Consider the following 17,028-nt stretch of genomic DNA (forward strand, 5'->3'; position numbering starts at 1 on the left):
ATCTCTGAAGCAGATGACTTCTCAAAAATTGTAGACCAGTGTTATTTACTGATAATGTCCCATACCAGCCTTTGATTGTGCCTATTTTGCATCGCCATTTTGACTTTCGGGAAACATGAGGGAACACTCTTGCAGTATTTGTAGTATTACAATAATTTACAGTATATAAGTGTTCCTGGACATGACTCTTTATTTTTTAATGTTATAGTTTGCAGAAGGATTTAAGAACACGTGCCCTCAACCTTGACAGGGGCTATGAGGGCGTGTTGGTGTATCTTCCAGTGTATATCTAAAAACTATCTCATGTAAACTCATTTCCACTTTGTTTTTCCTACGATAGGTGAGAAAAACAAGTCAGGCAGCATTGCTAGTTCTGTTGGAGCAAGAACTTATTGAGAGATATGATGTAGAGACCAAAGTATGCCCTGTTCTTATAGAACTGACTGCGCCAGACAGCAATGATGATGTGAAGACAGAGGCTGTGGCTGTGAGTAAATCAGTGAAACTGAGCTTTAAGGTCTAAGATTTGAGTGAAACATTTGGTGTTGTAACATACACTCATTCCTATATATTTGCTTTCTACAGCTAACTCTCTGTATAACTTTTCATGAGTGATGTACCTGAGTATTTAGATTCTAATATCTAAACTGTATTGTTAACCCAAATTTAGGTGAATAAATTTATTTCAGATTATGTGCTATATGTATTATATGACTTTTAAACCAGATTTTGTACTTTTGGGTAATCTAAGCACTATACCCAGATGTGCAGACACTTTCCTTAACCTGTGTATTAAAGCTAATGTTAAAAATTATATAATAAAAGTACTCCGGTATTTCTAAGGCACTTAAAATTGTGGTGCCTCAGAGAGAAATGGCTGTCAGTAAATTAATCCTTAGCATTCTTTGCACTGTATTGGTCATGTTTGAAATAAATTACTTGTACATTCCCTAAAAGAAGAGAGACCCAAATGGACAAGAAACTCAGATTAATTGTATTATCTGATAAAGTGTGTTCTATTTTGGGAGCCTCCTTTTATGGCCATTGGCACTTGATTGTTTTTGTACTGTGTTCCTTTCTTTAGTAGAGAATTCTTGGTGCATGAATTGTGTTGACATTTAATTTGTGGGCTTGTTTTCCCTTTTATCACCACCAGCATCTCTGAATATAATGCTCATTCAGATAAAGTTGAATGAATTTTTTCAGATGGAATTTAGAGTAATGAATGGACTAAGTTGAGCAACTCAGTGGTTTAAACCGGTACAAATTTAATAAACAGTCCTCCTAGATTAATTTTTATTCTTCAAAAACATGTATAATCATTTAACTAAACCATTTAACGAGTTAATTTATAATAGTATAATGCCAAATGTGGTGAAAATCCTCAACTTCTGTCAAATGCATTGTAAACCACTCTATTCATTCTAGATTTTCCTTTTCCACTATAAGAACAGCCATACTGGGTCAGACCAAAGGTCCATCTAGCCCAGTATCCCCTCTTCCGACAGTGGCCAATGCCAGGTGCCCCAGAGGGAATGAACAGCACAGATAATCATCAAGTCATCCATCCCCTGTCGCCCATTCCCAGCTTCTGGCAAACAGAGGCTAGGGACACCATCCCTGCCTATCCTGGCTATTGGCCATTAATGGAGTTATCCTCCATGAACTTATCTAGTTCTTTTTTGAACCCCGTTATAATCTTGGCCTTCACAACATCCTCTGGCAAAGAGTTCCACAGACTGACTGTGCATTATGTGAAAAAATACGTCCTTTTGTTTGTTTTAAATCTGCTGCCTATTAATTTCATTTGGTGACCCCTAATTCTTGTGTTATGAGAAGGAGTAAATAACACTTATTTACTTTCTCCACACCAGTCATGATTTTATAGACCTCAATCATATCCCCCCTTTGTCGTCTCCTTTCCAAACTGAAAAGTCGCAGTCTTATGAATCTCTCCTCATATGGTAGCTATTCCATACCCCTAATTTTTTGTTGTTGTCCTTTTCTGAACCTTTTCCAAGTCCAATTTATCTTTTTTGAGATGTGGCGACCACATCTGCACGTAGTATTCAAGATGTGGGCATACCATGGATTTATATAGAGACAATATGATATTTTCTGTCTTATTATCTATCCCTTTCTTAGTGATGCCCAACATTCTGTTCGCTTTTTTGACTGCCACTGCACATTGGGTGGATGTTTTCAGAGAACTATCCACAATGACTCCAAGATCTTTCTTGAGTGGTAACAGCTAATTTAGACCCCATCATTTTATATGTATAGTTGGGATTGTTTTCCAGTGTGCATTACTTTGCATTTGTCAACATTGAATTTCATCTGCCATTTTGTGGCCCAGTCACCCAGTTTTGAGAGATCCTTTTGTAGCTCTTCGCAGTCTGCCTGGGACTATGCAAATCACTTTGAAACAAAAACACTAATATTTATTAAATGTTGTTGTTTTATTTAAAATTGTGGCTTGTGCCTAAAGACAGCAACCAGTTGGGTGCTAATGTATTAGGCACCATACAAATATACAATAAATGACAGTACCTTCCTCAAGGAGTCTAAAAATAAACATACATGAGGTGGAATAAAATTTAAAACTGAGTTGCTTCACACTGTCCATTTTCATTGTTATGAAGGTATGGAAGCTTTGATAATCTAAATTGGCACTAAAGAAACTCATCTCAAGCATCAACAAAGTATAGAAATGTATACTTGAAAATTATCGGAAGTTGATTTTGAAGGATAGTTTATTTCATCAAAAGTGATCTCACAGCTTATCACAGTATTATGTTCAGTTACCTCAATTTTTTCTTAACAAAACTTCGGTAAAAATTAGAGAGAATGAAAGAACAATTAGAAGGAGAAATTGTCACTTTCTTTGTGCTAATTGCACCATGACCCACTTTTTTCAGTAACTTACACATAGGGCATTACAAATGAGCCATAAAGAGAATTTTAGAAATCTTTGTAAATATGGAATATTTTGAGGGTTGTGGGAATCATTTTATTATACTAAACTTTATATTATTTATTCTGTTAAACTTAAAGAACTAGAAATCAAGCACTTTGGTTTAAAATGTCAGAAAATTGCTTTTAAGTGTTGAAGTGTTTTAATAAGTGGAGGTGAGAAATGAAGTCCCTGAATTTGACAGTTTTAAGACTAATCCATTTGCTATTTCTGTACTGTTCAATACATAGTATTGTGAGATAGCTGCATTAATATTAAGAGTTCATTCCTACCAACTTTCCAGAATGCCTTGTAGTCACTTTTTTCCATAACTTAACTCTCTGATTTTGTTGCTTTATATTGGGAAGAACAGTTTCTCTCATTCTCTATTGCAGTTTGACACAGGGAAAGAAAATAATCAATTGAGCTGCCTACAAAGCACACACTTTTCAATATGAGATTTAAAAATATCAGAAAAATTCAGGATCATGTGCATCAGGATTTAGCTTGACTGTAGTTACAACTTTAATAATAAAGAGAGGTCATTATTTAATGCTTGTGAAACTAGTTTCTCTGTTGTTTAGGCATTCCTAATCAGTGTTTTCCTTCTCATTAGATAATGTGCAAAATGGCCTCCATGGTGGGGAAAGACATCACAGAGAGACTCATTCTTCCTAGGTTTTGTGAGATGTGCTGTGATTGCAGAATGTTTCACGTTCGTAAGGTATGAATTTTTCCCTGTCTGGTTTGGTTCAGCTATTTACTTGAGATTTAAAGGAATATAGTCAACCTAAAAATCACATTTGTCTGAAATTATTTTTATCTGCTGTTGTTACCTGAAATACCGAAGATAACTATAAATGAAAGCTATAGGGCCCCATATATTCTACAACTGAGCAGCTGTGGAAATTGCTGCAGAATTATATTCTAGAATCTTGGCTTTTATTTAAAAATAAAACTCTGCTTCTAGCCCTTATGGGTGTAGAGAGAACCTTGAAAACATGAATCAAGTGTAAACTGATGCAGTTTCGCTTGCCTGACCCACAGCTCTCTGGGAGGGAAGGAAGGGTATATCAAGGCAGAGCCAACACTGGGCACAAGCAACTAAGCAATTGCTTAGGGCCCTGAGCAGCTCAAAGGGGCCCCCTATTCACTTTTTATTATAAGAACTTGCCTGGTTTAGTATTTTGTGTGTGTGTGTGTGGGGGGCGGGGGTATTGAAGCTTAGGGCTCCCATTGGGCTAGCACTGGCTTTATATCAGTGTATTAAAATAAATTAATGCTTCCATGGAATTTAGACATTGCAGCTATGTAATTTGGTTCCATTTTGTACCAAAGAGTACCTGATACTACAGAAGAAAATATTTTTCTCTTTTTTATTTTCAGTTTTACTGTGTGTATTTGATAACACTTTGTGTATAATAACTTTCACTTTCTCCTTTGTATCTAGTTAGTGTCTCGCATTCTTTGTATGGTTCTTTCATATGGAAGAAGGGGAGATAAAACATTTAAAAAAATAATAAATTGTGATTTTTAAAACCACAGAAATTGGCAGGTGTAAGGTGTAGTACCTGAAACTACTACTAACAGTTTTTTGAAACTGACTTGATTTCAGGTTGACTTTATCATGGTGAGTATACACCTCTACCCCGATATAACGCGACCCGATATAACACGAATTCTAATATAACGCGGTAAAGCAGTGCTCGGGGCGGGCTGCGCACTCTGGCAGATCAAAGCAAGTTCGATATAACACAGTTTCACCTATAACGCAGTAAGATTTTTTTTGGCTCCTGAGGACAGTATTATATCAAGGTAGAGGTGTATTAAAATTGTGGTTGTGCGGGCTATTACAATACCTTTGCAGATGATGAAACATTGTAATGATCATAAATCAGTTATTATCAATGAATATAATTTACTTATCTCTAACTTTTGTCTACAGGTATGTGCAGCCAATTTTGGAGATATCTGCAGTGTGGTTGGGCAGCAAGCCACTGAAGAAATGCTTGTAAGTCTTTTGTACAAAAGTCAGGTTGTTGAGTTATGGCTCTAGGTGTATATACATTCTCCTCACCCTCTCATCTAACACCTTCCTTACCAAAAAACTACCTAGGAGAACTCAAAAGTTGAGAAATAACAAAGTTAAATTTGCACGTGCACCTGAACCCTGTCCATTTAAAGACTGTATTGCACTACATTTACACAATTACATAACATTATTTATGCAGAACCACTTCCTCTTTCATCACTCATTCTCTGAACATTTTGTAGTTAAATGACTTTCATCAGTTCTGTCTGAAGTACATGATACCACAGAATTTATTTTTTTTCACCCCTGCAACCTCGGATACATGTGTAAGGTGAGGAGTTGTTTGAAAAATAGTATGAGATCATGAAATGATCAAATGCTGTCAGGCCTGTGCATACGGGGATAGAGTTGAGGTTGCCTGCATATCCTCAGCTTGGGCTTTTCCTGAATTTTGAGTGCTAGCACAGCTTGCATGTACATTTAATATAGTTTTTAGTAGGGTTTAAAAAAAAAAAAAAAAAAGATGGAGAGAGAAGGTGGTGGGACAAGAAAGGAACTTATGCTGCAGGACTGATAGCTCTTCCAGCTTGCAAAAAATTGGCAATAGTGTCATAAAAATGTAGGGTTGGAAGGGACCTTGATAAGTCATTAAGTCCAGCCCCCTGCACCGAGTCAGGGCCAAGTAAAGTGAGACCATTCCTGGCAGGTGTTGGTCCAATCAGTTCTTAAAAACCTCCATTGATGGGGATTCCACAACCACCCCTTGGAAGCTTATTCCAGAGCTTAACCATGCTTATAGTTAGAAAGTTTTTCCTAATAGCTAACCTAAATCTCCGTTGCTACCAATTAAGCCCATTACTTCTTGTCCTACTTTCAGTAGACATGGAGAACAATTGATCACCGTTCTCTTTATAACAGTCCGTAACATATTTAAATAGCATATGTGCATCTCATAATCTGAAACTAGTAGGGTAGACCCCATCAGGCTACCTTGTCTCCTCTAAGAGGCTGATAGGAATGTAGAATGAGGCTCCATCTTGAGCACTTTTACAAAGAGTGAAGGAGCTCTCCTTAGCCCCTTGGTGATTTATGCTATCCGCTTACGTTTTCCGTGGTAAAATTCAGTTTTTGGTCCCCAACTATTTCAGCTGCTGAGTTTTAATAAAAAAAAAAAAAAAAAGGCAGGAATCTCTTTTCATGATGGGGGAAGTGTTTGTTTCCCACTCTTCTGGTACTTCAAAAACAATTGAATGACTTCTGCTGAAATTTTATTTTTTTAAAAACCACTTTTTAGTCAAAAAGTCTGGAAAATTTCAACCCAAAAGGAGATTGCTTGAGCAACTGAAAATAGGGTTGTGATGAAAACTGTAGTACTGTCTTGATAGAAGTCACTGCTGGTCTTGCTGCAATACCACAGATGGTGATAATCATGTGATTGATTGCCTCATCTGCACCTTGCCCACTAATCCATTTCTGCTGGGATTACTTCAAAAATTCAAAACACTTAAGAAAGTTCAGTCATCAATTTTTATAAAAACAGTCTCCGTAAAACTGTTTTGTCTTTGAGTAATGTCCATCTGGGTGCTCCACTTCAGGTTGATCAGAGATTTTCAGTAGCAGTGCCCATTCAGCCCAGGTACACATTCCGAACAACCTTGTACCCCATACTGAGGATATATAGAGCTGTTCAGGTGAACTTCCCACAGTGCCTTCCCAACCACACAAGGACTTGATTTGGCATGTATAGTGTGCCTGTTTCAGCTTTGCTCTAGTTTAGCCTTGCGTTCTTAGTTCTAGGTTTAGTTTAGTTAGTTCTCTTATTTATTTTGTAATCGTACCTTTTTAGTTAATTTGGGGGTTTTCTGTTTAATACCACCTTTTTCTCCCTCTTCCTTCTGAGGGATTTGCCTTGGGGGTCGTCATTGACCTGGTAGACCGGGATTCAAGTGTTTCTGTGCCTGCCAGGAATTTATCCCAGTCAGCAATGGACATTCCTGGTGTAAATGCTATCTAGGAGACACATACATTCCAGACAAGTGCAAGATCTGCTCAGCTTTTAAAAGCAGATCTCGAAAAAACAGTGAGATTAAACTTTGGCTCCTCATGATGGAACTCTCCAGAAAACCTGCCTGGGATCCAGGTTCAGATACCCCACATATGTCAGCCTCCTAGTGAGCACAGTGCCCAGGGGTGAAAGTAAGGCGTACGGGCCGGTACGGCGTACCGGTAAAAGGTAGCTGCCTGTACCGCTGACTTCAAAGCGCTGCCGCAGCACCGCTTTAACGTTGCTGCCCCTTTTGCGCCCCCTATCGGAAGCCCTGCCAGGTCCCTACCAGCAGGGCCGCCAGTGGGGGGTGCAAAAGGGGCAGCAACGTTAAAGTGCTTTAATGTCGCTGCCCCTTTTGTGCCTTCCCCCTCCTCCCGGCTGCTGACAGGGAGTGATGGGGCAAAAGAAGTAGCTGCCCTAGAGCCGCGATTAAAAAGGGCCCGGGGCTCCAGCTGCTGCTACTGTGGCAGCGCCGGCCGCAGCCCTGGACCCTTTAATTGCTGCTTGAGCCCCAGGCAGCGCGGGTCAGGGAGCTCAGATGAACTGGCTGGGGGACGCTGACCCCCCTTCCCAGCCCTGCCCCTTCCGCCCGAGGCCCTGCCTCTTCCGTGGTGGGGGGGGAGGGGTGGAGAAGCGGTCCTGTACTGGAAAGAGCTCCATTTTACTTTCACCCCTGACAATGCCCCTTCAACCTCCATGCCCCACTTGTCTAGGTCTTTGCAAGATAAGAATACAGAGGATACCAGTAAAGCTCCTAAGAGGAGGAGTTCTGGATCTCCTCACAGAGAGCTGCTAGTTGACGCAGTTGTTTGTTCTAATGGCAGGCAGAATGAAAGGTCGCCCAGTGTCTGCTCAAAGGATTTCATCCTGGATCACGGCCTGCATTAGCTACTGCTATGAGCTGGCAAAAGTGCCTCCGCCGGCAATCTTGACAGCACACTGGACTAGGGCGCAAATGTTGTCATTGGCCTTCCTGGCACAGGTGCCTTCAACTTCTGGGTCATATGGCAGCTTGTAATTTCATAACACAACATGCCACAACAACTTCACTGCTTCCAGGAGTGGCACAGAACAGTCTGTATCCCAATCAAGCTGGTGTCTGCCCATCCGGCGCTAGACTTGCTCAGTAGGTGGAAGAACTCATCCAGAGTCTGTACCAGCGTTCCTTTCACCCACCCTCTTCTACTATCACCATAACTTTAGATGCATCACTTGTGCGAAGGGACAAACACCTAGGGGGACACACCGTCCAAGGCAAATGGTTGCCCCAAGAGTGTCTCCTACAGATCAACCTCCTAGAATTACAAGCAGTCTGGAACACCTGTATCCACTTCCTTTCCTTAATCAGGGGCCAGTCCATCAAAGTCATGACAGATAATGTAATCTGTACATTCTACATAAATTGTCAGTGAGGGACGATTGTGCTGAAGTAATAAAGCTGTGGAGCTGGTTTATAGCCAGTCACACCCTCATTTCAGCCTCTTATCTTCCAGGCATTGCAAAACACCATGGCCGATAATCTGAGCAGGCGTTTCTTCCAAGATTACAAGTGGGAACTGGACTCTTGGATCCTCAAACAGTTTTTTTTCCAGGTTTCTGAAAGTGGACCTCTTTGCAACGCCTGCCAATAGAAAGTGCAAGAAAATTGTGCTTGAGAGGACTGGGTTATCAATCCTTGGGGACGCCTTTCTCATTCCTTGCCGGAGAGGTCTTCTCTATATCTTCTGACATCATTGATTCTGAGGGTGTTGAACAAGATCAAACAAGAAAAAAAACGGAGTCATTCTAAGTTCACCAACTTGGCTGAGGCAGGTCTGGCACACTTACCTGATTTACTTCGCCTCCAGTCCAGCATTGCAACTTCCAACCATTTCCCATCTGCTGTCTCAGAATGCTGGTTGGACTCTCCATCCCAACCTGGCCATCCTCTGACTCAACGCTCGATTCTCGGAGATAGAGATTTTCTGTTTGACAGGTAGAACAGGTCCTATTAAACAGCAGAAAGATCTCTACTAGAGATACTCACCATGGATGTATCCAGCAACTCTTCATCTCTTCATTCTTCTCTTTCCACTGTTCTTGATTACTGATTGGATTTAAAGAAGTTGGGTTTTTCTAATGAGTTCTATCAGAGTTCATTTGTCAGCTTTTGTAGCCTTTTAGTCCCCAGGGGTTCTCAGTCTTTGCTTATCCCACAATAGCAAGATTCATCAGGGGATTGCTTAAACTTTTTCCCCAAATCAGAGAGCCTGTGTCCGTATGGGATTTGAACTTGATCCTTAATTGTCTTATGAAACTTCCTTTTGAGCCACTCGCAGTGTTCTCTGCTGAACTTATCTATGAAAATGGCATATTAGTGGCCATCACTTTTGCTTGCAGAGTCAGGAAATTAGGTGCAATGATGGTTGATCCCTCTCCATCCCACCACTCTTATTGTTTTCTTCAAGGATAAGGTACCATTACGCCCATACTTCAAGGATAAGGTACCAGTATGCCCACATTCTAAAATATCCCCCAATTTCCACATTAACTAAGTTCTTGATCTTCCTGTGTTTTGTCCAAAAGCCACATCAGACTAGTGAGGAAGCTGCCTTGCATACCTTGAATGTTAGAAGGGAGTTAGCCTTCTATTTGGACAGATTAGACCATTTAGAAAGTCTCCAAGACTCTTTCAGTTGCAGACAGATCTAAAGGATCCACAAACTCCACCCAAAGATTTTCAAAGTGGGTTTCCAGTTGTGTTCTTGTTTGTTACCAGGCTGCTAATGTTTTTGAGAATAAAAGCCCATTCTACAAGATCCCAAACTACCTCCATAGCACTATTAAAAATGTATCAAGTGCTGAAATTTCCAAATGGCAACCTGGGTATCAGTGAACACTTTTCCCAAACACAATATCCTGATATATGCCTCTAGATCAGAAGCTGCTGTTGGCACAATAGTCCTTTCTTTATTGTTGGATCCAGCTCCAAAGCTCCCTCCTCCTCCAAGGGATACTCTGGGATACCTAAAGTGGAGTACCGATAGGGACACTACTCGAAAAAGAAGTCATTACTTACATTGTGCAATAACCGGAGTTCTTTGAGAGGTGTCTCTCTAACTATGCTCCACTACCCACCCTCCTTCCCCTCTACTTCAGAGTTTTGTCTCGCGGGACTTTATGGTAGAGAAGGAACTGAGAGTGGTTTGCTCGTGCAGCTCCATGTATCCTTAGTATAGGGTATGAGGGTGTCTGGAGTGTATTTGCAGGCCGAACGGGCAGTACTACTGAAAATCTCTGATCAAAGGCACATGTGCCGCTGAAGTGGAGCATCCATAGGGGGGCACATCTCAAAGATTGATTTGGTTACTGAATGAGGTGAGTAACCTCTCCTTTCCTTGCACCAAATGTGGAATTTTTCACCGAAGAACCAGGATGGGCAGTGTTCTGTTTATAGGCAGTGACAGGTTTAAAGTCTGATGTTCACAACCTATAAGAGCTAGCAATGGGAGTTTTATATCATTAGAAAGTAGAGATTCTCCCTTTTCTGAAGAAGCTCATCATTTGCTTTTAGCTGGGAATCTTCTCTTTACAATGGCTATAGTAATCTTAAATGTTTTCTGTCAGTAGTAGGTAAAGTTGTCAGACACAAGTGTGATTGTGTCCCTTTAATATTACCTCTTTCAAAAGGAATTACATAGTGAAGAGTTTGTCTTTTTGAAATGCTTTTTGTAGTTTATGGACAGGCAGTTACTTGGATGTAGGAGAGAGACAGTGGTAAGAGAGAATTAAAGGGAAAACTTTGCTGTCGAAAAAGGAATTTTGCATCCAGGTGCACACACTTTGATGTCCATCCTTCAAATGTAATTTGAGGGGATCTAATTAAGGGGATAGTAGAAATGGCATGCCATTTTGCTTTGCAAAACCTATATAAACAGATCCTGTTGTGAGCAGCAGGACAAAGAATCTTAAAAAGGGAAGTAGTGAGGTAAAAGAGCATAAATTGCAACCAGTAACCCCTACAAAAGCTTGCATAAAAGTTTATTTACTGTGTTTTATATAGCTACCAAGGTTTTTTCAGCTCTGTTCTGATAATGTTTGGGGAGTTCGGAAGGCTTGTGCTGAATGCTTCATGGCAGTTTCATGCGCAACATCCCAGGAGGTCCGGCGGACAAAACTGTCAACGCTTTTTATCAGTCTGATCAGTGACCCTTCACGATGGGTAAGAGTTTTGTTTTATTTATCAAATACCTATTTTTCAGTTCGCTTTTTCTTTGATGTTAATATTTTAGAGATAAATAGCTTATTCGTGTGCATGATTGTGTCAAGTAATTGTGTACAATGGTGGTTTTGCTGACTGGAGGAAGGCTGTTCTACATTATCCCACTAAAATGTACTGGACCCTTCCATTGAGAAAAGGTATGTGGAGCTGCAGGCTTCCCTGCTATTCAGTGTTGCCAAAAGTCTGCTTATCACCAGTAATATCAGAAAATTGCAGATGTAATTAAATTGAATTTATTGAGATTTTTTTCTCCATGCTTCACATCCCCCCTCACCCCCACCTCCCTGGTCTTGAAAATCCATCCTTCAAATCTGTGTTAGGGTTGTCAACAGGGGCTCCTTCTCAGAGCCAAAAGGAAGCTTTAATGCCCCGGAGCACCAGTTTTTTGGCTCTGAGAAGGCATGTGAGCCATAATCAGGTACAATGAAAGAAGTAATAGAAATGGAGGTGAGAGAGGCTCACCAGAAGTAAATAGAATTCAAGCCTGTGGTTCTTATTGAATCAACATAAATTCCTGACAATGTAAAATATGTTTCATTTCCACTAAACCATCATTTCTCCTTTCCAGTCACTTGGATCCTCCACTTGGTTGGCGTTCAGACTTACTCACTTTAAACATTGAAATAGTGTGGGAGGGTGAAGCATGCTGTCAACCGCAGTCAATGTGAAGATGTGTACAATGATCTGTGAATTGACCACTTTGTCCTCCTTCTGTATTTCACTTCTCACCCCAATCTTTCCCTGCTCAAGGCTCTTTGCCTGGCACTTTCCCATATCCAGCTAGTTGGCACTGTTCCCAGATGCAAGTCTCTCCTGTCACTTTCCCCAGTGCCCTTACAACTCTTCCCATTCCTAACAGCTGGTGGTGTATTTATACAACAGCTGTATTTAAATTATTTTCTCTGGAACCCATTTTTCTAGGTCCGCCAAGCTGCCTTTCAGTCCCTGGGGCCTTTCATATCAACTTTTGCTAACCCATCCAGCAGTGGTCATTTTTTTAAAGAAGAAGAAAGTAAGAACACAGAGGATCATAGATCTGCAGAGGAAGATAGGTATGGATTTTCTTGGTTTTGTAGTTTTCATTTTTCTTCTGTATATAGATATTGCTGCTTAGGAGACTTTAATTTTTCTTTTAATTTGGTTATACACATTGGTAGTGAAGACACCAGAACTTTTGCCAAAAATTGGCCTCTTTAGCTAAGTTGTTGTTCAGTTATTTAGGGTACTTCACTTAGGTCAGCTATCCAGTAAGTAAAACTAATTCTATAAATACTAAAATAAGAACATGACTATGAACTTGCATAAGTGTCTAAATTATAACCAGTATGTTGGTTTTTTTTTTTTTAAAACTCATGCCTATTTTCTTTGACAACCAACAGTGAGAAGATCAGGGATACAGAAGATGTCACAACAGAGGATGTACATAGCAGGACAGAGAAGCCACCTTCAGATGCTGATTTTAGTGATTTTACAATAAAACTTGAAAACACCATGGAAGACCATAACCCTGTGCCAAGTAATTCTCAGAGTGAAACTGATTGCCAGACTGAGACATTCTTACGTTGCACTTTGTCTTCAGAATCTTGTGGGGAAATAGCTGATGAGAATGAGCAAAGTTCTAGCTTCTGTAGTATAGCAACGCTGCAGGAATCTGGGTTGAGGTCCCAGGAAAACTCCCTCTCAGAACAGGAATTGTACAACTCTTTCCATTTTTGGAGGACTCCGCTTCCTGAAATAGATATTGATTTAGAGCTTCAGCAAACCGATCAGATAATGCCCGACCCAGAAATTCGGGAAGGAACGAAAGACATGACTGTGCCAGTTTCTTCAAACATTCCTATGGCCACAAGAAAGGAGCTGGAAGAAATGATAGAAAATCTGGAGCCTCATATTGATGATCCAGATGTTAAAGGTATAGTGAAGATATTGGTGTATATTTAGTGTCTGGAAATGTTTTTCTGTAATAATTAATGTTTTGTGGAGGTTTTAATTTTTAACCTTTTGAATGAAACTTAAAAAAAAAAAAATCAAAAGAATTAATGCTTTTGGAGTTTAACCAAATTTGTTCTAGCTGTTTTAATTTAACTGTGGAAAAAGGATGACAAACCAAAACGTTATTATTTTTGAGAAGCAGCCTCTGATTTTACAGATGCAGTTTTGCTCCCATTGTTAATTGCGAGTGCATAACAGCAGGTACAATAATTGCACTTGTAATTCTTAGTACTTTGACGTCTAACTACTTGATTTGTCAGTATAATCAGGCAGACAATCACCTGAGTGCTGTGAATCATCGTGCGCAGTGTTGCATATGCAGTTACTGTGTGTGCAAAATAGGAAGCCAGATTGAGGCCCTTTTGAAAAATCAAGGCCTGAATGTAAGAATGTTTTCACCTTCTGAACAATCAAGTTTATTTTTTAAGGAACTAGCCTTAGGGTATCCATGTTTTCAGAAGCTCTTCTATAGCAACTTTCATTGCCTGCTGATGTGCGCCAGGATTATGGTCGGGACAAGGTTAGAAGTGACCCAAATCCTGTCCAACTCCTAGATGCACATAAATCTTGTGAGATTGAAGTGTAATTAATGTTCTCTCCCCTACCTTCTTTTTAATAATCTGCTGCCCTTTATGTGGCATCACAGGTTTGTCGGGATATCAGCACTGGAGAAGTCTTAAAGCATGCCAAATTCAAAAAGGGCAGCAGCAAATCCAGCATTGTGGCTAGGAAAGTGGCCATGGAGATTTGGAGTATTCTTGATTTCAAGACTCCTGTGGGCTAGAAGGGTGCACACTCAAAAAAGGAGGGAAGAAAAGAGGGATGGGAAACTCCTGTCAGAATAAGCAGCAACGCTTGGATGCTTTCCTGAAACCTTGGTGTTTCTCCTATCACTAATTATACAGGATACACACTGATAGCCTAACTTTAATTAGACTTGGCCTGTTCCTGTTTAATCTACCGTAAAATCAGCAGATGAAAATGTTCTGCTTTAAGAAAACTCTAGCCCATTGCTCTGTAAGACGAATGGGTTCTAGAAAAAATGTACTATTTCAGTTACTGGTGAGAAGCACATTATTTAAATTTATCTCTTAATAAGCACATTAACCAGTGCTGTTTAGGTTTGACTCTAGAGACTTGTTCTACACGGCTACAAAATGTATATTAAACTGTTTCATGAGGATCTATATAGCTAACGCATTTGTATACTCAGAGGTGCTCTGTATTACAAGATTGTTTCTGAATCTATGCTTTGATGTTGGCTGGTCTTATTCCAGAGCAATTGTCTTGCTGCGCTTTAGGATGGTTTCAATATAGAGAAGCTCACGGGTGCAGTTCTGTTTACTGGGGGGGGTGTGTGTGTGTGTGTGTGTGTGTGTATATATATATATATATATATATAGTGTGTATTATTCAAGAAAACTACATGAAAAGAAATCTAAAGATGCAAAATCAAATACTCAGAAGTTAGGAAATGCCTGAACTAGGGTGCCTGTGCAATAACAATTTGACCCCCTTGTTCATATGCATTCTGATACAGTCTTAATTATGTGATCACATACTATTTTTTTTTTTCCCATACAGGTCCCCTGCCTCATTCAGGGGATGGGTAGTTACTCAATATTTCTTTTTATTCCCCTCATTAAATGTATGGCCTTAGAGCTTATTAAATGCACGCCATCTAAATCCTGCACTGAATACAAAATTATTAATTTTATGGTCACTTTCACTATCATGAAAGAGTGTTTTACAAATAAAACAAATGAATTTTATCTTCACAACACGCGTGTGAGAGTGGGTAATATTACTTTCCTCATTTTATAACTGGGGAATTGAGACACAGAGAGATTAAGGCCAAAATTATCAAAAGTGTCCACTAATTTCAGGTGCCCAATTTGAGACACCTAGCACCTGATTTTCCAGAGTATTTAGCATTTTAAAGCATTTTCTATGTTCAGAGCACAGCTCCAGCCAATTTCAGTCGAGTGCTCAGCACATCTGCAAATGGGGTTTTTCACATTGGGCACCCAGAAAACTAGGAAGATGCTATTTTAGTGGCCATCTATGAAAAGTGAGGTTTAAGTGACTTGCCCAGCATCGCACAGGAACTCTGTACCAGAGACAGGGATAGAATTCAGTACTCCAAGGTGGAATTCAGTTTCTTTAATTGTGACCTGCAGTCCCCTGCTATATCAAATACCTTCCAACTTCTGCAACAAATGAGCCAGGGGTCCAGAGAAATTCTAACACATGGAACCATATTGACGCACAACTTGAGTATCAGCAGGGTTCAGACCTTTGGACTACAGTATGGACCTCGAGCACTCTTCCTCACAGAGTAGCTGGCAGTAGTAGGCTGAATCCTCTATTGGACCAGCCAATAGAGGGGGATGAGAAACTCACTTTGCCAGTAGGTTTCACAGCTATTCACTAACAGCAGAGGAATGTAGAGATGCAGGACCCCTGATTTCAATTCCAGTTTCTATAGGGGAATGTTGTCTAGAGGTTACAGACCGTTCTGTTCCTGTGCCCCCAGCTTGTCACTGCCCCTCTGCATCTGTGTTTCTCCTAACTCCCTCTCAATTGGCTCTTGTCTCCCTCCTGTTCTGGTCCTCCCCATCCTCTGGGTCCTGCAACACCCCCCCACCATCTCTTCCTCACCCCTTTGCATTCCAGTGTGACTGCTTCCTCCTCCTCAGTACACTTGGGTGCCAGCATCAGTAGTACAGGAGAGAGAATCTCCTGCTCTCAATTCCTCTGCCTGGTGCTGCAGCAGCCGGAAAGAGCAATCGTAAAGGAAGTCCTGCTCAACCCCTGCAGCCATGAGTATGCTCAGTGCAAACAGAATCTTCAGAGAACTTAGCTGCCAAACAAGCCTCTATTGAGCATATGCAAACTGCAGTTTTTCCGAGGCTTATAACTTGGCTAAATTTGGGAAAATTTTCATGGGGACAGCAAAAGGCATATACCTATCACCAAACCAGTCACCCTGCCAAATTACAAGTCCCTGCTCTAAAGCATGGAGGAGCTAGATTTTCTCAACAAAATAGTTGTAAGCATTTTTTTTTAATATGGGCAAAAGAGCATTTTCCCATAATCTCATTCTCAAAAATGGCTGAATCATTTTAGCTGAAATTTACCCAAAAACTTCAGTCTGAGGCAGATACCTGGCATGGAAAATTTCAGCCCCCAATGAATAGTTTGGCAAAACCCCAAGTAACAGAATATAGGGGCTTATAATGGAAAATATCTGTCAGCTTTAAGTATGTGTGTCTCTACCAGATCCACCTATAATAAATATCAGTTAGTTAAAGTTGGGGAAAAAAACTCTTGTTTGTGTTTTGTCATTAGAGCAGCCTCAAAGGAATTTGATATTCCTAGTGGGTGTTTCAGGATAGATTATTTTTTTTTTTTTTTTTTTAAATACAGTACCTTCACCATTATAGCACTTAAAACAATCACAGGAGCATTTTTTGTCTGCTAATAATGAGTGAACACTAAGGAAAGAAACAGAAAGTAAAAGAGTGAAAACAAGGCAAGCAGAAAAGAGAAACTGCAGAAAATAAAGAGGGAAAATGTGCTGCAATGTAGAAGAATTTTTTTCTCCTGAGTTGTGTATTTTTCTATAAACACATACACATTTGAAGTGTCGTGCATCTATATACGTTGTCTATTTAGAAAAAGACCCTCAATCTTTCTTTAATTTTAACTGAAAATGAAAGGCCTATATTTTGATGTTGGTT

The 17,028-nt window shown here is 40.1% G+C and overlaps 1 protein-coding gene across 5 annotated transcripts in view; it reads left to right on the forward strand.

Moving 5' to 3' along the window:
- The window catches only part of PPP4R1 (protein phosphatase 4 regulatory subunit 1), an 83,885-nt gene that overhangs the window by 52,320 nt on the left and 14,537 nt on the right, over positions 1–17,028 (forward strand). For all 5 annotated transcript variants that reach the window (XM_026661073.2, XM_026661088.2, XM_026661106.2 and 2 more), the window contains 6 exons: positions 341–487; positions 3,570–3,677; positions 4,899–4,964; positions 11,075–11,233; positions 12,215–12,345; positions 12,673–13,205. In XM_026661073.2, coding sequence (XP_026516858.1) covers positions 341–487; positions 3,570–3,677; positions 4,899–4,964; positions 11,075–11,233; positions 12,215–12,345; positions 12,673–13,205 — 1,144 coding nt within the window. The remainder of the gene's footprint in view (positions 1–340; positions 488–3,569; positions 3,678–4,898; positions 4,965–11,074; positions 11,234–12,214; positions 12,346–12,672; positions 13,206–17,028) is intronic.

This window comes from Terrapene carolina, unplaced genomic scaffold (assembly GCF_002925995.2).
Source record: "Terrapene carolina triunguis isolate 2854851 unplaced genomic scaffold, T_m_triunguis-2.0 Scaffold58, whole genome shotgun sequence".
Lineage (NCBI taxonomy): Eukaryota > Metazoa > Chordata > Testudines > Emydidae > Terrapene > Terrapene triunguis.